Here is a 26,322-nt window from a genome sequence, read left to right as displayed (position 1 = left end):
TGGAGGCATATACTGATGGGGGTGGGGGCGTCTGTACACGTTGGAAACTGGCCTGCCAGGGGAAGTTCTGGGAACCTGTTAGTAGCACATGTAGGAAGGCAGTGGATTGATACTGGAGAGAAACTTCAGATTTTGCGTTGCTTTGCTTTGAGAAATGCTCTACATTACATTTGTGAGAATTAACAGTCATGCATGAGATGATTTTGCTTCAGGCGGGGGGGCTCTTGCACTAAAATAAGCAAGGGGCCAGTGGCCATAGTTGGAACCAGTTATGAGTAAGTGTCCTAGAAAAGCGAAGCCAAAGACAGGTCTGTACCGAAATAGTTCGGAAGTGGGGGAGGTGTGTGGGGGGGGAGTACACAGGGTAAGCAGGCATTTAAGAGAGCAAAAGTGAAAATTACCCAGTTTCTCTAACGAGGAAACTCTCTGAATGCCTCTATTCATGAGCCTTCTGTGATACGTTTGTTCTTTGTTGGGGAGTGCGTCAGAATCTCCTAGAGAATGTTCTATTACAAACCTGCCTGGCCCCAGGTCAGCCTGACTGACTCAGACTCCAGGGTGGGGGCCCAGGAGGTACAGTTGATGGAAGAAGTCTAGGGGATTCGGCCTCCCACCCGGCCAGGGAGCACTGCTGTGGCCGGTAAACTGAGGCCCATTCCTTACTCTCTGGTTTGGACTCCCTTCCTCCATTAGGGTCCTCATGTTAATCAATATAGTGTCTCCAGTTTCCTACCTCTACTTGCTGCAGAGAGAAACATCTGGGGGAGGAAGACACATTCTCCACCTCTGGCTCTTCCTCCCTTTTCACTCCTGCTCAGAAAACTTAGTTCTGAAATTCAACCACTCAGTATTCCTACATGAACATCCACCACCTGAGATAACAGAGCTTGAGAAAAACTCACAGGGCCCTCTGGACCTAACCCAGCCCCCTCCCATGTTGATCAAAGAAGATCCCCAAGTTCCCTGGGGATGTAGACCAGCCAAACAGTGCTTTTCTTTCAGGCACCCATCTTTATGCGTCACTTCTGGGGCATTGTGGGAGTCAGGCCAAGTGCCTCCTCTGTTGCCAGGGATACTGTAGCTAAGGGCAGGGCCTCTGGCTCCAGGGCAGCAAGGATGGCCGCAGGGTGTTAATTACTGGGGCCTGAGCAGGATCCTGCCACGACGGTGCCCTCTGCCGTTATAGCCACAGCCCGAGGGAGACCCCTTCTTTCCTAAAAGTCCAAGGATTATCTTCCTTGTCCGCATTGCCCGTCATCTTTGGAGCTTCTGGAAGGGTTATGCAAGAGTTTTTGCCTTTGGAAATCTTGCCGTAGCTGGACACAAGGTTCCCATAGTGGAGTGGCTGCCTGCCACGTGACGTTTGTGACATTAAAGGGAGGCTCTCAGTTAATACGCGAGATAGTTGTTCTTGAAGCTCGGGAGACTAAGAGTGGAACACACACGTTAAATTACTGTTCGACTTGCTGGTTTTGTTTTGGGTTGGTGCCTGGCCTGTTAATTTTATGTGGTAAATCTTCATGTTGAGTAAAACAACACTTGATGAGAAAAGTAATTGACTTCTGCACTTTGTGCCAGTGAAGTGTTTTGATTTGACTGCCAGAAAAGTTTGTGAATATGATACTGAGTTACTTTGGAAAATGAAATGCAACTTTTTATGAAAGTCCGGGTGGTAGAAAAATGAGACGATAAGTAACTGAGGTGTAGCCTCTTTAAATGTAAACACTAACAAAAGATCATTGAAGGGGCACCTGGCTGGCTCAGTCGGTGAAACATGTGACTCGATCTCGGGGTTGTAGGTTCAAGCCCCACATTGGGTGTAGAGATTATTTAAAGATAAAATCTTCAAAAAAAAAAATCTGTTAAAGACTTTTTTAAAGTCTATGCGTTTTGCTGATAACAGTGAGTAAAATATACCAAGTATCCTTGATGCCTTAGGACCACTTATTCTCTGCATCCACAGAGTAGAGCTTCACAGACCCCTCTGTGGAACATACAGAACTTTTTTTTTTAAATATGAAATTTATTGTCAAAATGGTTTCCATACAACACCCCGTGCTCATCCCAAAAGGTGCCCTCCTCAATAGCCATCACCCAGAGAACTTGTTTTAAAGAAAGAAATCCTTGTATCGTCTGTCTGTCCATCTCTCCGTCCATCCATTTACCCACCCATCTGTCTAGTTTATGTTTCATCTTTCTCATCACAGTGGAGGGAGAGTGATTAGGTAACCTGCTGACTAGTGTCCCAAAGATGTGCATCTCTGCAATTAATTAGGGAACAAGAAGGGAATCCACCCTCTTGGAAGTTATTGTTTTGTTTTGTTTTGTTTTGTTATTCTCAATAAAAGCACAGTGTTTCTGTCTTTATTTTTATTTATTTTTTAAAATGTATATTTACTTTGAGAGAGAGAGAGTGCACTCACAAGCAGGGGAGGGGCGGAGAGAGAGGGAGAGGGAGAGAATCCCAAGCAGGCTCTGCGATGTCAGTGCAGAGCCCGATGCAGGGCTCAATCCCAGGAACCATGAGGTGACCGCAGCCGATATCAAGAATCAGATACTCAACTGACTGAGCGACCCCGGCGTCCCTATTTATTAATTAATTAATTTATTTATTAAAAAAATTTTTTTTAACCTTTATTCATTTTTCAGAGTGAGAGAGACAGAGCATGAGCGGGGGAGGGGCAGAGAGAGAGGGAGACACAGAATCCGAAGCAGGCTCCAGGCCCCGAGCTGTCAGCACAGAGCCCAGTGCGGGGTTCGTACCCACAGACTGAGATCATGATCTGAGCTGAAGTCGGACGCTTAACCGACTGAACCACCCAGGCACCCCACCTATTTATTTATTTTTAAGTAGACTTTAGGCCCAGTGTGGAGCCCAACATGAGGCTTGAACTCCCGACCCCGATATCCAGCCCAACTCCTGAGCTGAGATCAAGAGTTGGATGCTTAACTGACTGAGCCAGCCAGGTGCCCCGTGTTTCTGTCTTTATTACTTCTCACCATTATTCAAGGTATACTGTCATTTCAGCTGCAAATTAACTTCTTTGTTGCTTTCTACCCTTCTGTGTCACTAGCCTTTAAGTCCTCTAGAAATACGACACTTGATTTGTATTTCCTCCCTGGTCTGTCTCCTCCGGGTAGCACTCGGGGAAGTCGCCCTCGAACTGTTAAGATAATGCTGCTGACGACAAGACAAGTGCAACTTGAGAACCACGGGCATAAGAGACCTAGTGTTACAATTTGATCTCTAGTTACAGTGAGGCGCTAGATGAAGACGCTCGATTTCTGAAGGTCATTAAGAGATTTCACTATGTCTTAGGATAGTGATTTTTAAAAAGTGTTTATTTATTTATTTTTGAGAGAAAGAGCATGCCTGAGCAGGGGAGGGGCGGGGGCAGTGGTGGTGGCGGCGGGGTGGGGGAGGGGACGGAAACACAGGATCCAAAGCTGGCTCCGTGCTGAGAGCAGAGAGCAGAGAGCCCAATGCAGGGCTCAGACACACAGACCATGAGATGATGATGACCTGAGCCGAAGTCAGATGCTCAACTGACTGACCCACCCAGGCTCCCCTACAATAGTGATTCTTAACCTGGACTGGTTTCAGCCAGAGTCTGAAGCCCCGAAAACCTTCTGCCAAGTGTTTTGTATGTTTGCATTTTTTCCTTGGGAGGGGTTTTGTGGCTTTCGGTAGGTTCTCAGAAGAGTCTGTGGTCTGAAAAAGTTAGAACTTGGCTTTAGGAAGTCAGGCTACTTCCCTAACAGTTGTCCAGTTATTTGCCTTTGAGCTTGGGGGTGCTCTATTTAAGCCAGACTTAATATCAGAAACATTCATCCCGCTTGGCTTTTCTTTGTATCCTGATTTTTCAACGTTTGTTTGTTTGTTTATTTATTTATTTATTTATTTATTTAGGGACAGAGAGAGACAGAGCATGAACGGGGGAGGGGCAGAGAGAGAGGGAGACACAGAATCAGAAACAGGCTCCAGGCTCTGAGCCATCAGCCCAGAGCCTGACGCGGGGCTCGAACTCCCGGACCGCGAGATCGTGACCTGGCTGAAGTCGGACGCTCAACCGACTGCACCACCCAGGCGCCCCGTATCCTGATTTTTAAAAGCACATTTGAAGTCATCACACTCTGATTTCTCAAAAATAGCGTCGTGACTGTTGCTGTCTCTTGCCTAATTGTGTAGCTGGATCTTTTTTAGAAAATTAGCCTTAATGGTAAGCAAGATTGAGCAAACAGAGTGCCTGGAACATAGTTGATGATCCATGAATACATGTTGTATTTGGTGTTGAACATACAAAACTGGATATATTCAAGCCAGTAGGTTTTTGTTCTTGTTTTTTTTTAAGATTTTATTAAATCTTTACACCCAACCTGGGGGTTGAACTTAGAGCCCCTTAGATCAAGAGTCACACGCCCCACTGACCAAGACAGCCAGGTGCTCCTCAAGCTAGTAGAATTTTCAGGTCAACACAGAAATGAATTGAAACATTTTACTGAAAGACGTTTAAAAATGACAGTCTCAAGAAAGCTGTTAGAAAAAAAAAATCCTCAGTAAAACATTAGCAGAGCAAGTCCAACAGTGTATGAAAAGAATTATACACCAAGACAATGGTGTTCTTGCAGTGGGATCTGTTGCAAGAACACAAGGCTGTTCCAGTGTTAAAAAAACCAGTAACTTGCCATATCAACAGCTTAAGGAAGAAAAATCACCTGATCATGTCGATTAAAGCAGAAATAACATTTGACAAAATCTAATACCCATTCGTGATAAAAAAAAAAAAAAACAAAAACCTAATTAGTAGACATACTTAATGGTGAAAAAAGTTGGGAAAGTTGTGGAAACCATGAACGCATTATTAAAGTTTTTTCTTTCATAGCAAGTAGACTTTACGGTGAAATGTTGCAGAGAAACGTATTGAGTTAAATCATTTGCTCTAGCAATATAATCAGATAAGTATGAATCCTGACTGGATATTTGATACTATTAAATTTGATGTTATTTTGTGAACTTTTAAGATAATAATGCCATTATGGTTTTAAAAAGAGTCATTATCTTTTAGAAATGTATGTTGAAATATTGAGGGGTGAAGTGATAGGAAGTTTGGGATTTGTTTCAAACTATTTGAAATTGGTGGTGGGCATGGTGTATAAATCAAACGAGATTGGCCCTGTGTTGATCATTGTAGTGGGTGAGTCATGGGCACACTGGGTTCGTTACTCTGTTCTGTCTACTTTTGTATATTAGGTAATACACAAAGATAAAATTACTTGACATAAAAGTTGTTTGGTTTTACGCCCATATAATGGCTACTATCAAAAACCAGAAAATAACAGGTGTTGGTGAGGATGTAGAGAAATTGGAACCCTTGTGCGCTGATGGTGGGAATGTAAAATGGTATGGCCGCTCTTCAAAAAATTAAGAATAGAAGTACTGTATGGTCCAGCAGTTCCACTTGTGGGTACGTACCCAAAAGTGTTGAAAGGAGGGTCTTAAGAAGACCTCTCCTATTCATGACAGCATTTCTCACAGTAGCCAAAGGGAGCAGTAACCCAAGTGTCCGTTGATGGATGAGGTTAGACAAAGTGTGGCCTTTCCACACAGCGGAATGATTCGGCCTCTTGCAAAGGAGATTCTGACACGTGCTCTAATATGAATGAGCCTTGAGGATATTACGCTAACTGAAATAAATCAGTCATAAAAAAAAAACCTACTTATTTGAGACACCTAGCAGAGTCAAATTCATGGAGACAGAAAGGAGAATGATGGCCAGGGGCTGTGGGAAAGGGGAATGGAGAATTATTGTTTAATGGGGACGGAGTTTCAGTTTTGCGGGAAAAGAGTTCTGAAGATGGAAGGTGGTAATGGCTACACGACGGTGTGAATGTACCTTGTACCATTGAACGGCGCACCTAAAAATGGTTAAGGTGATGGGGACCCCTGGGTGGTTCAGTTGGTTAAGCGTCTGACTCTTGGTTTTGGCTCAGATCGTGATCTCATGATTCGTGGGTTTGAGCCCCGCATCAGGCTCTGTGCTGACAGTAGGGAGCCTGCTTGGGATTCTCTGTCTCCCTCTCTCTGCCCCTTCTCTCTCTGCCCCTTCCTCTCTGTCTCTCTGTTTCAAAAATAAATAAATAAACATTAAAAAAATAAAAATTGTTAAGATGGTAAGTTTTATGTTGTATTTTACTCCACAATTAAAAAATTTTTGTTTGGATTTTGAAAGAATGATAAGAAGTCCTCTTTAATCCCTGAAAAGTTGGTTTTATAGAAAGTGTGATTTTGCTCCCTAAGAATTCTTTTCCAGAATATGGTTAAAATTACTATTTTAATTAACCATAACCTAAGCTATAAGGGCAGGGACCCATTAATTCACCATTGTCTCCTCAGCACTTAGGAGACAACTTGGGGCTTGGTAAAGATGGGTGGGTGAAGGGATGGATGAGTGGGTGGACAGATAGACAGACGGATGGATGGGCGGGCAGGTGGGTGGGTGGATGGGTGGATGGATGGAAGGAAGGAAGGACGGACGGACGGACGGATGGACCGCTGGATAAAAGAAAGGAAAAAGAAGCCCTTTCCCTGGATTCTCCCCAGTCCTGTTGTCCCTCTTAACCTTTCATCCCCAGATGGGACCAGCCGCCCCATCATCATGTGTCGCAGATGTCTAGACACTAAACCACAGCCTGGGTTCGGCCCCTTACCGTTTCTCGTCTTGCCCCTGTAGCTGACGTCTGACTCCGTGATTCCACGCTTGCCCCTCCTGTCACTTCCACTCTGAGGCAGACGACCTTCCTCGGGGGCGGCGTCAGGTCTCACCCCGCTGCCTCCTTCGGTGCCTCCCCACTTTGCGCATCCTGTGAGATCTGAACTTGGGAAACCACATCAAGGCTCCTCCCGTTCTGCTCCCGCTTCCTCTCTGTCTTACCTCGTGGCATCTCCTGCGGGCCGTGTTCCTGGCCACGTGGAACTGCGGGGAGCCCTTTGGTCTTCCAGTGTGGCTGATGGGGAGCCCGCGCCCAGCGCAGACCCGCAGTGCCCGCCCTCACCCGGGCAGACTTGAGGGACCGGCCGGTGTCTCCTGGCAGGTCACCATCCCCACCTGCTGTAAGATGACCGTGCTCCCCCCGCGCGCTCCGGGTGTCAGTGCACAGTGCACGGGATGCTTGTCACGTGACAAGTGAACAGACGCGCCCGAGATTAATGGCTTGTTTGGTTAATTTCAGGCTTCGTTTCACACAGAAACGTGGTTTTATTTTAAAAATGAGCTTCACTGTAATGTAATGCACATAAATTATAAAGTTGGCTATTTTGAAGTCTGCAAATGGTTTTCAAGTGGAAATCCATGGTTTTCCTTAAGGAAACGGAGATGTCAGTGGTTCTCCAGGGCTCCCGGGCGGGCGTTTGCCCCCAAGGGACACCTGGTGATGTCTGGAGACGTTTTGGGTTGTCACCACTGGGGAGGGTGCTACTGGCACCTAGTGGACGGAGGCCAGGGATGCGGCTGAACGGCTCACAGCGCCCAGGACGGCCCCACAGCAAAGAATCTTCTGGCTCAGAACGGCAGTCCCGCTGAGGATGGATGGGCATCCCTGAGCTAAATGGTATCTAATACACAGAGATTTTCCAAACACCTTAATATTAAATTTATTTGGAATTGTGAGGAAGCCCTTAAACCTCCACTTACATATTTTGTCGAGAGATGCTCCGGAAGTGTCTCATTTTAGAAAAAAAGTTAAGAGTGATTACGAAATGTATTTTACAAAGTCAGAGAAAAACTGACGCAGTATTAGCCAAAAGCATCACTAGGAACACCGTCAGCCGAAAAGGGGAGCTACTGTTCATGAATTCCATGCAGTGTTCCTTTGGTTAAGTAAAAAGTTTCCTCTTCAGGGGCGCCTGGGTGGCTCAGTCGCTTAAGCAACCACGTCTCGATTTTGGCTCAGGTCATGGTCTCACTGTTTGTGGGATCGAGCCTCGCGTCGGGCTCTGCGCTGACAGCTCTTGCTTATAATTAATCTATCAATAAATATTTGTTGGGGGCGCCTGGGTGGCGCAGTCGGTTAAGCGTCCGACTTCAGCCAGGTCACGATCTCGCGGTCCCGCAGTTCGAGCCCCGCGTCAGGCTCTGGGCTGATGGCTCAGAGCCTGGAGCCTGTTTCTGATTCTGTGTCTCCCTCTCTCTCTGCCCCTCCCCCGTTCATGCTCTGTCTCTCTCTGTCCCAAAAATAAATAAACGTTGAAAAAAAAATTTTTTTTTTAAAAATAAATAAATATTTGTTGAGCGTCTGTGTGGGAGGCACAGCGTGGGCCCTTCGCTGATGTTGTTTCTAATCCTCAAAGCGAGGCTGTGGAAGGTTGTCCCCATTCCTGATTTGACGATGCGGAAATAGGCAGGGGGTGGTGAACTAATCCGCACCTCGTTACAGAGTGGGTCAGAAACAGAGTTCATTAATTTACTAAGTTCTGTCCGGTCCCAGGGTTCCTGCCTTTTCGACCAGACTGCACCGTTTACAACTTCTAGCAGCATCTTGCCACCTAGGGAATCGAGAGCACTCCTCGGTGTGGCACTGAAGGGAGATGCTCCCCGTCAATGGTAACTCAGGCCCCTCTCCAGCTGCACCTCCTTCCAGTCTCAGAGCCGTGCATTTACCAGTCTCGCGAGTTCCAGGATGTGCCCTGTGCTTACTTCCTTTGTACCTGCTACACACACACTGCTCACGATACTCCCTCCCAGCCAAGAGCCCTCGATGATCTCTTCAAAGATGTCCTTGGGAGGTCTCCGCTTGTTCTCCGATGGGTCCTAGAGCCGATCTAGCATTTCCAGCCCCTCTTCCGGACACGTGGTGGGGTGGCCACCCTCCACCCTGGAGGGTTTGGGAGGGGCCAGGTGACTAGTTCTGTTTCAGTGAGTTAGGAGCCATGTCTCCCCTCTTCGTGGAAGGTTAGGTCCCACAAGAAGACCCTCCCACGTGCCCACCCTTGCCCTCTGGCACAGGGCATGGCCACATTTGAGATGGTGGCTACTTGGTCACATTGGTCTCTGCTGACTCATAAAGTTCCCAAGACTGAGTGAGTCCCCTTTTATAGTTTTGTTTTTGTTTTTACCACATTGTATAACCCTTTAATTATAGCCACACCATTTTGGAATGTAGATGGTCATTGATATGTTTGTGTTCTCCGAGAGACTGGGACTTGATTCCCCAGAGCCCAGCGCCCAAGCGTGCGTAAGCAGTGTGCTTACATATAGTAGACATTCGGGAAAGATTTCTTGGAACAAACTCAAAGTCAGTGGGCTGTGAAGCTGAAAGGACCTTTGACATTAGGCTGGTTCGAAAGACCAGGGATAGTCTGATTTAAATGAGAATTTATGACTGAGGGCAGGGCTTCGGAGAGTCTGCGAGAACCTGTGCCTTTTTGTATTTTGATTTTGGAACTATATGAATATTTTGCTTATTCTGAATGTCTTTGAGGAAAAGAAGAATCAGCTGGAGATTTTATACTTACATAGTTTAGGCCACTTTTCTGTGCAGACCATCTTTAACAAAGGGCCCGCTAACAGATCACTTTCCGCTCCTTCGGGGAGGAAAGGGCTGGATTTTTTTCATCCAAGTCTGGTGGTTTGCAGCCTGTAGTCCCAGGGACCAGACGCCACCTAGTGGCAGCATTCCTTAATTGCAGATTCTTTTGATGGCCCAAGCTTAAAAATGGAATCTGCAAACAAAACATAACATCGTCTAGGATTTGCTGATGACGTGCTGGCAATCTCTTAGGACATTCAGCTGTTATTTATTATGTCCTTATTGGCCTAGTACGACCATCCCAGGTTTCTGGAATGAGAAGGGGGACACATCAAGTGATCTTTTTGAAAGCAGTGTAATTCTCTTTATAGATGAAGAAAGCAATCAGAAGGGAGCCGTTTGGTGCTGGGTGGGTGTCAGGGCCACAGCACGCAGGCCTGGGAACCACCTCACCGGGTGGGTGACTGGTGTGCCCTGGACAAGGAGTCAGCCCTCCTTGGCCCACAGAGCTGGGCTGTCCTACGGAGGCGTACGTTTTATATTTAAACTTAGCCCTGGAGTTGGCCGTTGTATTGTTTTCATCTTGGTTTTTTAAATCGGTGGCAAGTTCTGGTGATTAAGATCTGCCGCAGCCTCAAAAACCAGCCGTGTCCCCAAATCATAGGCGTGTCCCCCAGATGTGACCTATGTACGGAAGGTCGGCTGCCAGCCTTAGTGTGCCAGGACTTCCGTTAAGACTGTGCCACTCGGGCGCCTGGGTAGCGCAGTCGGTTAAGCGTCCGGCTTCAGCCAGGTCACGATCTCGCGGTCGGCGAGTTCGAGCCCCGCGTCGGGCTCTGGGCTGATGGCTCAGAGCCTGGAGCCTGTTTCCGATTCTGTGTCTCCCTCTCTCTCTGCCCCTCCCCCGTTCATGCTCTGTCTCTCTCTGTCCCAAAAATAAATAAACCTTGGAAAAAAAAATTAAAAAAAAAAAAAAAAGACTGTGCCACTCAAAATTTAGTGGGCTTTTTAATGATCTAGAATGTGGTAAAGTGAATCAGGTAAAGGCTGTCAACATGGGTGACGTGTTCCTTTATCTGTGATTTTTGGGGGAAGATGACAGAAATATCACTCACTTGTTTCTATAAATATTTGATAAGGCCAATTGAATGTGATGAAATATTAAAAATACCATTTATTAAATTTTTAAAAGTTCAGTCCTTGGAACCGGCCGAACCTCTTCATTCTGCAGCCAGCTGAAAGGAGCAGTTTATAAATTGTGAATTACAAAACGAGGATCCTGGGACCGGGGCTGTACAGACAGTTCTTTTTGCCTCGAACCGTCAGCCATTTTCAGCCGCGGGGCAGAAGTACATGCGTCGTTCTTCTGACCATCGCCGGCTTTATGCAGTCTGCTCCACCTGGCATTTCCACATTCCTTCTGGACTGAATACGCTCACTCGGCTGAAGTGTCAGCACTTTCACGGACTCACCCGTGGGAATAGTCTGCAGCTTTATTTGCTGTGCTTATAACTTCATTAATACCACCTTAATATGAAAACAGGTGGGAGTCAAATACTGCCGTGAAAGGTCCATTGTCAATAGTAAGTTGCACTCACATCTTCTGTGTTTTCAAATGAGATCAGTGACAAACAGCGGAGGCTTTGCTCCGCTTCCTTCAAGACCCGCCGTTTCTCGGTACTAGACCTGTGACTCCAGGCACCCGTCCACCTGTGTCCCCAGGACAGGTTAACAGGGTACCTGGGGAGGACGGGAGTCTCAGCCACAGGGTAAACACTCAGCCTGACGGCAGAGCAAGGTTATTTCGTGTGCCCAGTGGGACCCTCTCAGACCAGAGGCCGCAGCAAACTGGGGCCCGTGCCAGGCACGCCCCCAGGTACTCGCCACTGTCCTAGAGGGTATTTCTGAAGAAGGGCAGGTGCAGCCTACCCATCTAATTCTCTTCTTTGCCAAATCTCCTGTCCCGGCAGCAGCTTTTGTGAGTGGAGGAGATCCTTTCCGGAGGCCCTTTAAATGTTGGGTCTTCATGATCTGGGTTTGATCTCACATCACGTCTCCCCGTAACCGAATCCCAGCCTGCCTCTCCAGACAGATCCCGCAGTATCTCAGCGTGTTCTGTTCCTCCAGATTCTCTAGCCTCCTGGAATTGGAACACCCACCTGCCAGAAACAAAACACGAAAAGCACCTTCCCAGTGGTAAAACGCCAAGCCATACCTGGTTTTCTGTTCTCAGCACCAAAACCATCTTCTCTGAGAATTTACAAACCAAACACTGGGTTTATTTGTACTGTACGTGAAATTGTTTATATACGCATCCATTTACCAAATAGTTCCCAAGTAAAGGTGCAGTGCTGGGTGCTGGGGATTAACGGGGAACAAGGGGTCTCACTCTCCCAGAATCCGTGTTTTTGTTCACATACGTGTTTAGGAGGAGTAACAGCAACACCTCAGTGGCATTTTACCGGGTGCCAGGCTCTGTCCTGAGCGTTTCACACGTGACTGGTTTGATCACACAGCAGCCTATCAGGTGGGTACCAGTGCTGTACCCACTAGTACAGATGAGGAAACTGAGACCCGTGGGGGAAGCCGGGTAACCTGCCCCAACGTCCCAGGCTGCACCCCCTGCCCTGCCCTCTGTCCAGCAGTGTGGCGATGAGTAGCAGAAGAAAAGGAGGAGAGCAAGTGGGGGCAGAGTGCTGGAGGAGGGAACGTTTGACAGAGACCTGAGGGGATGAGTCCCCTGAGACCCTGCCAGGGGACTCCAGAGGTCAGAGCGGTTTGGGTTTTTTTTTAATTTTTTTTTTTTTCTGACGTTTATTTATTTTTGATTCAGAGAGAGACAGAGAGAGACAGAGCATGAACGGGGGAGGGTCAGAGAGAGAGGGAGACACAGAATCTGAAGCCGGCTCCAGGCTCTGAGCTGTCAGCACCGAGCCCGACGCAGGGCTCGAACTCACAGACCGTGAGATCGTGACCTGAGCCGAAGTCGGACGCTTAACCGGCTGAGCCACCCAGGCGCCCCTGGAGGTCAGAGCGGTTTTAATAACATCCCTTCCTCCTCCTTCTCTCACACTTGCACGGTGGGTGCTCTCTAGGGGCTGGGTGACATGTGACAGCGTGGCATACTGGCCGCGGTAGAAGTGAGGACCCAGCCATCTTCTGTGAAGCCAGACGGTGGAAAGATTTGCAAAACTGTAAAATGTTACCACTCTTTTAACTCTGTTTTCAAAAATAGTTATTTTCATAAAAATGTTATTTATGTTAACATATAATAGGTTTGTTTTTAAAAATGAATCGATAAAATTTTTCTTTTTTTGAGAGCATATTTTTGAGAAAGTGTGAGTGGGGGAGGGGCAGAGAGAGAGAGAACCCCAAGTAGGCTCTGCACTGTCAGCACAGAGCCTGATACGGGGCTCGAACCAACAAACTCTGGGATCGTGACCTGAGCCAAAGTCGGACCCTTAACTGACTCAGCCACCCAGATGCCCCAGTAATCAAATTTTTCTTGATTTTAATTTCCAGTGCAGTAAATGCCAGTAGGGATCGAGAGGATAGATCCCACGTAAACAAAAGCTGCTTAGGGTCCTCAGTAACATTTGGTGTCAGTGGGCTCTGAGAGCAGAGGTGGAGAACCACGCCGCCAGTTTAGAAGCGTCCCTCTGGCTGCCGTGTGCAGAGCAGGTGCAGGAGGGTAAGGGTGAGGCTGGTCACTTGGATTCTGTAAATATCCAGGCGAGCAGCAGAGATGATGAGAAATGGCTCTGTCTACACTGATTTTGTATGTGTGTGTGTGTGTGTGTGTGTTTTCAGCTTATTTTTGAGAGAGAGAGAGTGCCCACACATGAGCATGGGGGGCGCAGGGAGAGGAGAGAGAGAGAGTGAGAGTGAGAGAGAGAGAGAGAGAGAGAGGGCGCGCGAGCGAGAATCCCAAGCAGGCTCAGTGCTGTCGGCGTAGAGCCAGATGTGGGACTTGAACTCACGAACTGTTGAGATCCTGACGTGAGCTGAAATCAACAGCCGGGTGCCTGACCGACTGAGCCCCGCAGGCGCCCCTTGTGTGTGTATTTTTGAAGACTGATAACCACACACATAAAACCTCCCATCGTAACCATTTCTAAGTGTCTGCCTCAGTAGTGTTAAGTATCATTCCTCCTGTTGTGCGGCCAGTTCCCCGAACTGTTTTCAGGTCATAAAACAAACTCTGTACCCATTAAACGGCAACTGCCATGGGTCTGGATTCCTTTGAAAGTGAAGACGCGGGATTTGCTCTTGGTTTGGATATGGCGTGTGTAACCACGAACCATGAGATCATGACCATAGCTGAAGTCGGACGCTCAACCCACTGAGCCACCCAGGTGCCCCTAGAGCAATTTATTTCTTACTTCTGGTTGCTCCATAGACTCAGTTTCTACGTCACTGACTCTGGAATTCACAGTTTGACCCCTTGAGCGTCTTGATACGAAACTTTGCAACAACAGATACAAGTGTTGCCTTCCAGGCTAGTGAGAGGTTTGATTATTTTAGTAATAGACGTGTGTCTTTAAAAGCAGTTGAGTTTAAAGTAATAATTCTGACCTGGTCTATTTCCTTTCTTCTTCTTCTCTTTCTAAACCCAGTTAACAAGCACAAGCCGTGGCTCGAGCCCACCTATCATGGCATCGTCACAGAAAACGACAACGCGGTGCTCCTCGACCCTCCGCTGATCGCCCTGGATAAAGACGCACCTCTGCGGTTCGCAGGTACGAACGTGGCTTTTCTCTCCCCGAAAGTCCCGACTGGATGCGAAGCATTTCACACACCCCACTCGGACCGTTTCTGAGCCTCCCTGAAAATGTCTTGATAGCTAAGAGGTGTTTGTGGCTCCTGCGTGCTGCATTTTCTCCTTTTAACTCTAATAGTTGGCGCAGCTGAAAAAAAAGCCTGTACTTCTTGGAAGGCAAAACGTTCATTGCATCCTTGTATAATTCCTGGGTGTGACCGGAAACGGGAACACCTAGGCCAGTGCACCTCAGACCAGCGTGCGCACAGGGCACCTGAGGATTGTGTTAAAAATGCAGATTTGGGTCTGCCTGAATCTCTGTAACATTGAGTGTCATCTGTACTTCCTAAGAGCCCCGTAATTCCTGGCATCACACACGCAAAAATGCGGATTTGGCTACAGTGGGCCCGGGGGGGACCTGAGAATCTGCCTTTCTGACCTGGGGCCGCTAGTGCTGCTGGGTCGTGAGCGGCAAGGACCTAGATAAACTGCGCCCTGGACTGTCCTTGCATTGCTTGGATTTTGGGTACCGGAAGAGGCTAAGCTGAAAAGTTGGAGCCGTGTTCATAGAAGAATCTTTTTGGCTCAGGTTTTACTTTCAGTAAATTTTTAATTTGAGTCACCTCGTAAGATTGTAACCTGGGTGTTCATAAGAGATCTCTAGGATTGCTTTGGAGGTTGTCTGCTTTGTGACATTAAATAGCACTTTCCAAGTCAGAATGCTCTTGCTTTTACGCAGTGACCTTAGTAGCTTCCTTAGCTGGTGGAAAAAAGGGTTACTTCACCCTCTGTTTGCCTCAGGATCAAAACTGACGTTGTGATGTTAATTTTTAAAGACTAGTGTTTGCCTGATACTTCTCCAGAACACAGTCTCTCACATGAAAGAGGGTGTTTGTTCTCTTTGCCTACGGACAGATAAGGAAAATTCAATTAACTCGTACACATTCTATCATACATTAATTTTTCTGTGGTAAATTGAGGGAAATGAATGTGAGGTCATTTCTGAAGAGCTTTTTTTTTTTTTTTTTTTTTTTTTTACACGGGCTCCACACCCAACCTGGGGCTTGAACTCACGACCCTGGGATCAAGAGTCGGATGCTCTACCGACTGAGCCATCCAGGTGCCCTCTGAAGAGCTATTTTAAAAATGAATTTGTTCTTCATTCTGTACGAGTGCCGTGTCCCATTTTCAGGGACGTAACCTGAGGCCAGTTAGTTTTTCTTGTTTATTGGTTTTTCCAGAGAAACCCAGTGAGACGGACAGGACTCCGAGGAAGCGCTCTGTGCTGTGACCGCACGCAGTGTTTGTCCACGGAGGTGGTTGGTTTTGTTTGCTCCTAGATTTAAGACCATGTTAGCATCGCATATCGCTTTCCCCTGGACCTGCCTGGGTTCCGGGGTGTCTGTGTGTATACACGTATACACGGGCGACCCACGTGTGCTACGAAGTTAGTATGCACGGTGCCTCCTTGGGGGTGTGACGTTTAGTGCTGTGTGAATAACCTTATCGGATGCCCTAGCTTACGCTTTTGAGTGGACTTACCCGTTTCTGACATTTCATAAATGCTGAGAGGATTGCAGCCCGGAGTGCTAGATTCACTCCCTGAGGCCTCGCAGTGAAGTACCAGCCGTTCACCCCTTGTGTCCAGAGCTCCCTCCTGCCGTGTTACTGATAATAGGGAACGTTTATAAAGCCTTTGCAGGGGTGCCCCGGTGGCTCCGTCGGTTAAGTGTCCGACTTCGGCTCAGGTCATGATCTCACAGTTCATGAGTTCGAGCCCCGCGTCAGGCTCTGTGCTGACAGCTCAGAGCCTGGAGCTGCTTCAGATTCTGTGTCTCCCTCTCTCTCTGCCGCTCCCCAGCTAGTGCTCTGTGTGTGTGTGTGTGTGTGTGTGTCTCTCTCTCTCTCTCAAAAATAAACATAAAAAAAATAAATAAATAAAGCCTTTGGAATGTTCCAGGCACTGTTCTAAGTGCTCTACAAATTTCTGTTTAATCTGCAACAATCTTAGGAGGTAAGAATGCTCCTGCCATCCCTGTTTTATTTATTGATTTATTCTTAAAGTCAATACGTTTTTATATTTAAGGAATTTTACATGTGATTCCTTCCACTGCCGATCAGCTTAGTTCCTCTGAAGTCAGAATCATAATCTTCAAAATAGCCCTTTTAAAAAGAACTTTTGCTAGGTCCACAGTTGTCACCGTCTGCCCACGGTTTGTCCGGTCGGGCTCCTTTGATCTCCACTTGAACATGGGGATCCTTCAAACATCCCCCCACATTTTGGGTCAGAGTAGATGGATCTTGCCTTGTTCTCAGTTTCAGACACCCTCTTAACACGAAGACGTTCAAACCATGTTCACCCCTGGACTCTCACCCCCTAGACTTGTACAGATTTTGGGGATGTTCCAGTACATTTAAGTGCAGACATTGTATTCTCCGGTGAAAAACCTGAGAAAAGAAGGCATCTTTGTTTCACGCCAACATTAAAATTAGAATACTAATTCCGTGTAGCTGAGATTTCCCTTATATCCCCTGCCTGCAGTGATTCTGCAGTCCTGGAGCCACCCTTCGCGTTCGTCGGGCACCCCCACCATCACTGTACCTGTTTTCGGTACCTTGTTCCTTCTCCCCTGTAGCATCTGCACAGTGAGTTCTGGCTTGCAAGAGAGGACTTGCTTTGTGCTCTAGCACAAGTCGTTGTCAACAAACAGAACAAAAGCGAACGCAGGGGCTGCCCGCCATCCTCGTTTTCAGGAGAGGAAGCTGGGACACAGAGCGGTGACCTTATCTGTCAGCGCGTGTGAGAGGCAGGATTCTGAGCCCGGCAAGTGGCTCTTTGCTGCAAGGAGGCCCCGGGAGGCACCGCAGGATGCTGCAAGGGAAGCAGGAAGTGAAATAGACCTTGAGTACTAACTTTGAAGGAAAAAGTCCTGTTAATAAAATGCCGTTTATTTTTTTCTTTCTCATTTGATTTAATGCTGTTGTATCATTTATCAAAACCTAATGTATTATCATGAATGAAATAATACTTACAAAGTTTTATGTTTTTACGGGATTCCCAGCTGTTTTTTATTGATGTGCAAAAGTTACATATTGAGATTTTAAAAAACTATAAAGAGAAGCAACGTAGAGTCAAGTCATAGTGCTAATTGGATTGCATTTGCCATAGTTAGGTAAATCAGTTCTTTCCTTCTGGAGATTTTCATGGGGAAGCAGTTATTCTTATATTCTTTTTAAAAAATATAGTCCACATATTAAAAAGCAGCCCTTTTAAAGTATACAGTTCCCAGGGGTTTAGTATATTCACAGGAGTGTGCGACCATCAGCCACTATTTAAAATAATTTTTTTAATGTTTATTTTTGAGAAAGAGAGAGAGAGACAGAGCTCGAGCAGGGGAGGGGCAGAGAGAGAGGGAGACACAGAATCTGAAGCAGGCTCCAGGCTCCAAGCTGTCGGCACAGAGCCCAACATGGGGCTTGAACCCACGAATCGTGAGATCATGATGTAAGCCGAAGTTGGATGATTAACTGACTAAGCCACCCAGGCACCCCGACCGCTATTTAATTCCAGAACATTTTCCTCACCCCGAAAAGAAACCCTTGCACCTAGTGGCAGCTACTCCCCATCTCCCCATCCCCTTGGCAACCACTAATCTAGTTTGTGTCTGTGGATTTGCCTATTCTGGATTTTTTTGTGCCTAGTGTCTTTCACTTAGCACGGTAGTCTGAAGCTTCACCCGTGCTTCGGGAATAGCACGCATCCGGCCTTTGTTCCTTCTTATTGCCAAATAATATTCCATCGTATGGACAGACCACATTTCCCACTTATATGTTCATCAGCCGACGCACATTTGGACGGTTCCCACTTTCTGGACATCACGAATCTTGCTGCTCTGAGCATTAGCGCACCAGTTTTTGCGTGGACGTAGGTCTTCCTAGCGCTTGGGTGTGCACCTGGGCGTGGAGTCTGTACTCCCACTAAAGCGTAGCCCTTGTCCCTCTGCCCCAGGGTGAGCAGCTGTGCCTCCTCTGTTGCCCTGGTACCTGTCCAGCTGCAGCACACAACACTGCCCCCATGAGGCCGGAGCCGACAGATGCAGCAGGAACAGACCCGGCTGGCCCGGACTTGAGTCCTGCCTTTGCCACTCCTGGCTGGATGGCCTTGGGCAAATTGCTCACCGTCTCTGTGTCTCAGTTTGATCGTTTGTAAAACAAGGATAGCAATGTCACGTGCCTCATGGGATGCTGGGATTATTAGCTCATTTATTGATGAATGTGAAAAGCTTGAAACAATGCCTGGTACATAGTAAGTGCCCCATACATCCAGTGTTTGCTGCTATTGTTATTAGTAATAGAATCTCAAAAAAATACATTTGTGTTTAACATTCTGTGAGAGATATGTTTGCGTTTTTCTGTGATAGTCTTCATAGTGTTCTATTTTCTCACTAACTTTCTTAGGTAGTCTTTTGGGTAAGGCAGAGGCCAGATCTGGAGGCTTATTTTGATCTTAGATTGATTTCGGTAATGACATTGAATTTGATTTACCCCCATGAGGGTGCTGGCGGGGGGTGGCGGTGGCATCCAACACTTGCTGAGCTCTTAACAGTGTGGTGGAGCCTGTTTTAAGGGCTTTACGTGGGTTACTTCTTCGGATTCTTCTCAACAGTCTCCTACAGGAGGCACTCTGGCTACTCCCAGCTTCCCTGATGAGGCAGGGGAGGATGAGGCCGGGGAGGATGGAGGATGGAGGGGAGGATGGAGCGTGTCCGTCAGTGGCATGGCAGCCTTGTTCTTCATTTAATCCCCACCCCCCGGGCCAGCATGGGGGGTGGGGTGGTTGTGCCCCACAGAATCCGTAGGAGGCACGAACGGCTTTGCCCACGATGGCACGGCTCGTAAGCGACAGGGCTGCCTTCCAGCCAGACGGTCTGACTCCAGTGTGGATTCACACATTCACCGTGTGCACTTCCCTCACGTTACCTTGAAAACTCTGGAGACGTCCCGGTTCACAGTCGTGTCCCATCACGGGATGTGAGTGTGAGTAACATAACCACCAGAGGTAACTCGTCAAAGCCCCCAAATAAATACATGTGTAACATCGGAAGCTTAGTCTCTAGAGTGCGTGGTAAACTGTCGCCAATCAGGCATTCGTGTTGAACGATGACAGGGTCTGTCTAGCCAGATTGTTTTCATGGGGGAAATCAAGAGGCTAAAGTCTCGGTACTTGGCAGCTATTTTAGGAAATTAACATGAGTCAGGTCCTTACTCACCCCTTTTCCTTAATCTGCTAATATCCTGAGTAGATGTGGGTATGAAAATATATTGTGTAGTTGATACATTTGTTGTATACGTACACGCAAATACACATACGTTGTATATTTGATATATTTGAGTTCAGAGCCCATACCGTGTAGGCCCTGGTGCTGCGGCTTTGACCGTCCTCCCGCCTCCCTGCCTGTATGACGAGCCCAGGCTTCCCTCTCCGCCCCTGCCCCTTGTTTTCAGGCTCTTCCCTGTACAAGCCGGTTCCATGTCAGCACTTTCTCCTGCCTTCCCAGACGGAGTTCGGGTAACCTAGAAGATGAAACAATCGTGGTACGAAGAGAATCCGAAAGAAGTTTCAGGGCAAGAATGGGAACTTTGTCTTTGTCGATATTTAATTAGAACCGACACAGACCTGTGATTCTTTTCTCTGTATTCTGTGCAGTTCGTGTGACTCATGTGTCCTGATGAGGCCTGTGGGGTTGACTGTGGCACATGACCACCCACTTTGGCTTTTTTAACATGTGCAACTAGGCAGACGTTTTTGCTGCAGTCAGTTGGATGTATTCAGTTCAGCCAAATGAAATCACCATTTTTGTATGTTGAAAATAGCAAATATTTGAAAAAATGGAGTGCCAGAAATCTCATGTGGTTCGGCCCAAAATAAGGCAGTACTCCATGGAGTCAGCGGTTTTTGTTTAGTGTCTCATTTATTTTTGAAAGCGTGCAAGTGGGGGAGGGGCAGAGAGAGGGGGGCAGAGGATCCGAAGCAGGCTCTGTGCTGACAGCAGCTAGCTTGACGTGGGGATTGAACTCACGAACCGTGAGATCGTGACCTGAGCCGAAGTTGGACGCTCAACCGACTGAGCCACCCAGGTGCCCCCGTTGAGTTAATGGTTTTAAGTATCTGGACATTAGGACAGAAACTCCATGTTAAGTTATGGACTAGAGTGAATTCATTCTGGATGCCTCCAGGAGAGGTTTGGAATAGTAATCAGTAAATATTAGGTAGCCGTGCCAGATCTCCTAGAGAATATAAAAAAGCATAAAAGTGCGTTCTTGTTCCCAAAGCAGCCGGTAATCTAGATGAGAAAGCAGAACCAGCACTGACAAAGAGTTAAGTGGAGATACCCAGTGAGAGAGGCAACACCCAGTCTGGACTGGCGTCCTAAAAAGGCAACAGGAGGTTGGTTAAAGAGGGTACAGAAGTAAGTGGGCGTTAGGGTGGGTGGAGCTTATGAACACGGGGCAGGCAGGGGGAAAATAGGAGCAAGGCTGGGAACCAGAGGGGCTTCCAAAGGGAGGGATGAATAGTCAGTGGGCGGGGTGAGCGCCTGGCACAGGAGGATTGAAGTCTGCTTGGGGCCACGAGATCTCTGCTGCCAGGCTGAGTAGACGGGCTGTGCTGCGCATGTGGGTTTACACCGTGTCCGGATCGCCCAGGCCGTGCGTCCAGTGCAGGTGTCCTCGTGGCTGAGTCTGTGCCTCCAGGAGAGCCTGAGAAATCTGTAACCAGACAGCGAGGTTCGGAAGCCACGGACAGGCCCGTCTCTCAAGTGTAGACTACGGCCTGCCTGCGTTGGAACCATCAGATGGCACTCGTTAAAAATGCAGATTATTGGGCTCCACCCCAGAGCTGCTACTGAGTCAGAGTTTCTGGGGCTGGAGCTTGACAAACCACATTTTTAACAAGCTCCTCAGGCTGTTCTTGGCACGCTGACGTTTGAGAGCCTTACTGTAGCCAGTGAGGAGCCGCCAGGGCAGTGTCCTCGGCTTGTGCAAGGTGACCCTTGGGGGTGTGGTGGTTGTTGCTCAGCGGCACGTTTAAGGCGTCTTGGAAAACTGCTCTGATCTGAGCAACATGTGAGCTTGTGCCAGAAATTAGCCTGGACCAGTAAGCAAAGAAGTCAGAAGTCACTGAAAATCAGGGTCAGCCTGGGAGCTGGGCTGCAGCTGGGAGCATGGGCACCAGGGCCGCATAGAAGTGGGTTAGGGACAAGAGTGGGATTAGCAGGGACATCGTGGTGGACACTTGCTGCTCAGCACATGTCCATTTTCAACTTAACGGCCCCTGACCTCTTTCCCACCGCGTCCAGGTTGGTGGATCCACAGTCCATGACCCCGACTTTTCCAGCCAAGCGCATACAAGCCCAGGCTGGGCCGACCAGATGCTTCCCTCTTGGACGAGAACACTGAGCAGAGGGTCCAAGACACTAATGCCGTTTGCTGTCGTATCCCAGCCACCCAGGCTGTTTTGCTCTGGGAGTCCTGTCTCTGTCCCCGCCTTGGCTTCTGGCTATTTCCACATCCTTTTCCCTGGCGTGCAGTCAATTCCACGAGCTGCTGATGATGGCTTTTCACTGGAGTCCCCTTTCTCTTGGAACCCTAACTGTCCGAGCCGGCACTAGTGACTTACATAAGGAGTGTATATGAGGGCAGGGTTCCCTGGGATCTGGGAGACCGTAGGATGGGCTAGAGACACCCTCCAGTGTCGCGCGTAGCGCGGGGCCATACTCCAGTTTGGAAGAAGATGTGGAGAGAAGGCGGGGCCAGCCTGAAACCGAGGTTTCTCAACGGGAAAGGGAGGGCTACCACTGTGAGCCAGGAACCCTGGACGTGACTTTGGACATTGAGAAGTCAAATGTATACTTTCTTGGGTTTATCTGTCATTCTGTTTTTATGGTTTGCTTTAAAAAAAAAAAAAGTGCTTCAGTAAACTTACTTTTGACTATTTCGGATGCTCTTGGGGAATGACAGGGAAGAGAGGTCTGTGTATTCAGAGGCCAGCACACCTGACGACATCGGGAATGCTGGTGGGGCCCTGCGTACAAGAAGAGAGCAGGGCTTCTGCGGGCTTACCTGGCAGAGCAGTGGTAGTAGGTGGTCTGAATCGGGTGGGAAGGGGCGGGGCAGGAAGAATAGAGTAGGAGACGTGACTTTGAGAGGTCCTTCCTTGCAGAGGCTGAGGAAGGCTGAGTCCAGGGGAGAAGCCCTGGGAACACAGAGGGGCAGAGTCCCCGGGGTGTGATGCCATGGGACACGTGTAATGCACGTAGGTAGCTGTCATGTGTATGTAACTAATAGAGCTGTAGGCACAAGGACGGAGGAAAGAGGGAAGAACGGGTTATGACAACTTGAAACATCAGCTCCTAAAAGAATGGGGACAGAACGTGACAACCTGGTCCCTGGCTGGGGAGAAGAAGATCGTAAACTGGGTGTAGTTGGATACTGTGAAAATACCTCAGGAATTGTTAATTTTGTTGGCTGAGCCACGTTGCTGTAGTTCTGTTAACGAAAGTCTGTCTAATGAACATTGTATGCATTAAAGTCTGGCCTTAAAATATTCCAGCCAGGGGCGCCTGGGTGGCTCAGTCACTTAAGCATCTGACTTCAGCTCAGGTCATGATCTCACGGTTCACGGGTTCAAACCCCGTGTCGGGCTCTGTGCCGACAGCTCGGAGCCTGGAGCCTGCTTCCGATGCTGTGTCTCCCCCTCTGTCTCTGCCCCTCCCCGGCTCGTGCTCTGTCTCGAAAATAAATAAACTTAAAAAAAATGTTTTTAAATACTCAAGCTAAGAAACAAGCAGGGAGTTGGTGAGAATAAGTGGAGCAGACCTCTGGGCCTTAGTTCCTTAACTGGTACCATCAGCCAAAACCCAGGGAGTTACCCCAGACCCCTCTCTCTGTCCAGCTGGTTTCCAAGCCCTGCCGGTCCTGAAAATCCCCCACGTTTCCTCCTGAGACTGCCTGTGTTTGGCCCTTACCACATCTCGTCTGAAAGACTGCAGTATTTTCCTTTGTTTACTTGCCCCTCACCTTGCTGCCCTCGGGCCTGTCTCCCTCACTGAAACCGAGGTTGTGGGTGGAAGAAAGAGGTGGGCCCGCCAGGTGGGTATACCGCCAGGTCTGCAGGTGACAGCGTGGCAGGCTTACAACGTGCAGTGTCACACGGTAGAGAAAGCCCATGTCCGCCCAAGTGTGAGGCCCGTGCTGCCCTCTGGCCAGATGGTTTTTCAAGTCATTCTAGGCAGAAGGACCCAGCCTGCCAGCAATTTAATAGGCACCCGTGGACTTGAGGCGCCACGTACTTTTGGTATAGCCCGTTATTCAAGTAGCTCCGTTAATACTCCAGACAGGCACGGATTTGTAGAAAGGACAAGTACACACTTTTGTTGTGCTCATTATAAATAGATCCAGTCTTTCAGAGAGCAGCCCAGACACACGTGAGTTTCGAAACAATGTATATTCTTTTATTGGATATTCCTACCTTTGAGATGCGGTTCTGTAACAAATTGTAATACCCATGCATGTTCACAGTCGAATCTCGGATTCCCATTCCCCCATCCGGACCTTCTCTTCCATGTTGGCCGAAAGCGATTTATTAATCCTTGGGTTTCTCGCTCATAATCCCACAGTATTGTCCGTACTTTCAAAACACACCCTGCATCTGACTGTTCCTCACCACCCTGCACACCCCTGGTTCTGGCTTTCAGCTTCTCGTGCCTGTGTTACTCCAGTAACCATTTTTGCCATATAGATACACATATCTTTTTCTTAAAGATTGTGTTTTTAACTAATCTCTACACCCAACATGGGGCTTGAACTTGCAACGCCGAGATCAAAAGCCCATGCTCTGCTAACCGAGCCAGCCAGCTCAGCCCCTTTGCCTGCTTACATTTGATTTATTTTCACCATGGCAGCCAGTTGGGTTCTTTAAAATATAAACCGTATTGATTTTTTTCTCTGCATAAAGCTTTCCAGTCATTCCTTCTCACTTGGAGGACAAACTTCACTTCTTGTAGCAGCCGCCATGGCTTCACATTACTAGTACATCTTCGTCTGGCTTCACCTTCTCTCCCCTGCAGTAGTGCCTAAGCCAGGCCAGGCCCAGGCCTGCCTCAGGGCCTTTGCACTTGCTGTCCCCTTTGTTTGAAATTCTTCCCTAGATAAGCATGTGGCTTGCTTCCTTAGCTCCCTCTGGTTTCTACTCAGACATTATCAGCGAAACCTCCCCTGGACAACTGAAGTATAAAATTAAAACACCCCAGGGGCTCCTGGGTGGCTCAGTGGGTTAAGCTCAGGTCATGATCTCACAGTTCGTAGGTTTGAGCCCCACGTCAAGCTCTGTGCCGACAGCTCGGAGCCTGGATCCTGCTTCGGATTCTGTGTCTCCCTCTCTCTCTATCCCTCCCCAAGGAGTGCTCTGTCTCTCTCTGTCTCTCAGAAATAAATTAATGTAAAAAAAAAAAATTAAGAAAAAAATTAAAACACCCCATCGCCTTCCTACTCTCTGAGTTCTCCTCCCTCCTCCCAGCCTGGTATCTCGAAGGAGAGATTTAGGGAGTGTACATCTTTTGGCAAACAGTTCCACTTCTCATGATAATCTCATGATCGGAAACAGTCCCAAGGACTTTGCTTGAATGAGTGTCTTTATACTTTTATTAAGCAATGCACTATGTAGGTAGCCTTATCCAAGTCAGATACCTCATCCTGGGGTCTTAAATCTGCACTAACCTGTGCAGCGGCCTTTGTCGGGAAGGCACCCTCAAGTCAGTTATGCCAACTCAGATTATGCGGATCTGGATCACCAGTTTCTCTCTCTCTCTCTCTTAATGTTTGTTTGTTTATCTTGAGAGAGCACATGCATACAAGTGAGAGCGAGTGGAAGAGGGGCACAGAGAGAGAGAATCCCAAGCAGGCTCTTTGCTGTTAGCATGGAGCCCGATGCGGGGCTCAAACCCACAAACTATGAGGCCATGACGTGAGCTGAACGAAATCAGGAGTCGGATGCCTAACCGGCTGAGCCACCCACGTGCCCCGAGAAACTGATTTTTTAAAATATTATTCAATTTTAATATGAATTTAAATTTAATTTTAACCCACGTGCCTCGTGGCTCCTGTTTTGGGCAGCACAAGACCCACAGCGACAGCAGGAAGCGTGGTTAGAAATCTCTACCACAGAAAGTTCAGTAGCAGGAAACTGGAATTACGGTATAGTCACAGGATGGAAAATAATTACAGTAAGAGCAAACATTTATTTGTTGGGTGCTTTCTTTAAGCCAGGCGGTGTCTCAAGCACTTGACCTGCCAGAACCCCTTGGATTCTTGCTGAACATAGTAGTGGAAAGAAATACGCTATAGCCTTCCGCCAACAGGGGTGAATGAATCCTAGATGCACAAGGCTGAGGGGAAAAGCAAGTCACAAAAGTTGCCTACCATGTGATAGCATTTTTCAAACCTTAAAAACAAGCAAAGTGAAACACTGTTCGTGGGTATACAGATACATGGTAAAGCCATTAAAAGGCAAGAGAATTCAGGCTACGATGCTTTTTGTGGAGAGAAGATGCCCCAGTGAGCCGGCTCTGTCCCCTCCTGACCTCCTGGCCTCTGCACGTTGTCACAACTCGTCTGCAGCCGCCCTGGGGTGAGCAGGCACCACTTGTGTGGACTTGTGAGGACAGCGTTTTCACTAGAAGCCGTGATCATTGTGGCATCACCGAAGCTAGCAATGAATCTGGTTTCAGTTCGCGGTGAAGCACGTGTTCGGTTACAAGAGGGGGTGGCTTACGTCAGTTGCCGCGGTCGGGTTCCTTAAGCCCTTGTTATTTAGCCAAACCCTTTGCTCCAAATGTTTGTTTTTTGTTTCCTCTTGTCTCATGCTGAGTTGAGTGTTACCAGAATCGAGCCGCAAGAACTTAGTTTGAAAATGAAAAATCCGAAAATTGTAAAATAACAACTATGTTTACTTATGAACCGTTATCGTGAAAGTGTTGGTT

General features: G+C 47.9%; 1 protein-coding gene across 4 annotated transcripts in view; it reads left to right on the top strand.

Moving 5' to 3' along the window:
• CLSTN1 (calsyntenin 1) overlaps positions 1–26,322 on the top strand; it is an 87,149-nt gene that overhangs the window by 30,446 nt on the left and 30,381 nt on the right. For all 4 annotated transcript variants that reach the window (XM_043578486.1, XM_043578485.1, XM_043578488.1 and 1 more), the window contains exon 2: positions 14,142–14,264. In XM_043578486.1, the coding sequence (XP_043434421.1) occupies positions 14,142–14,264 (123 nt within the window). The remainder of the gene's footprint in view (positions 1–14,141; positions 14,265–26,322) is intronic.

The sequence above is a fragment of the Prionailurus bengalensis genome, chromosome C1, assembly GCF_016509475.1.
Source record: "Prionailurus bengalensis isolate Pbe53 chromosome C1, Fcat_Pben_1.1_paternal_pri, whole genome shotgun sequence".
NCBI lineage: Eukaryota > Metazoa > Chordata > Mammalia > Carnivora > Felidae > Prionailurus > Prionailurus bengalensis.
Note: the sequence above shows the minus strand (reverse complement) of the source record. Positions and strands in the feature narration are given on the sequence as shown.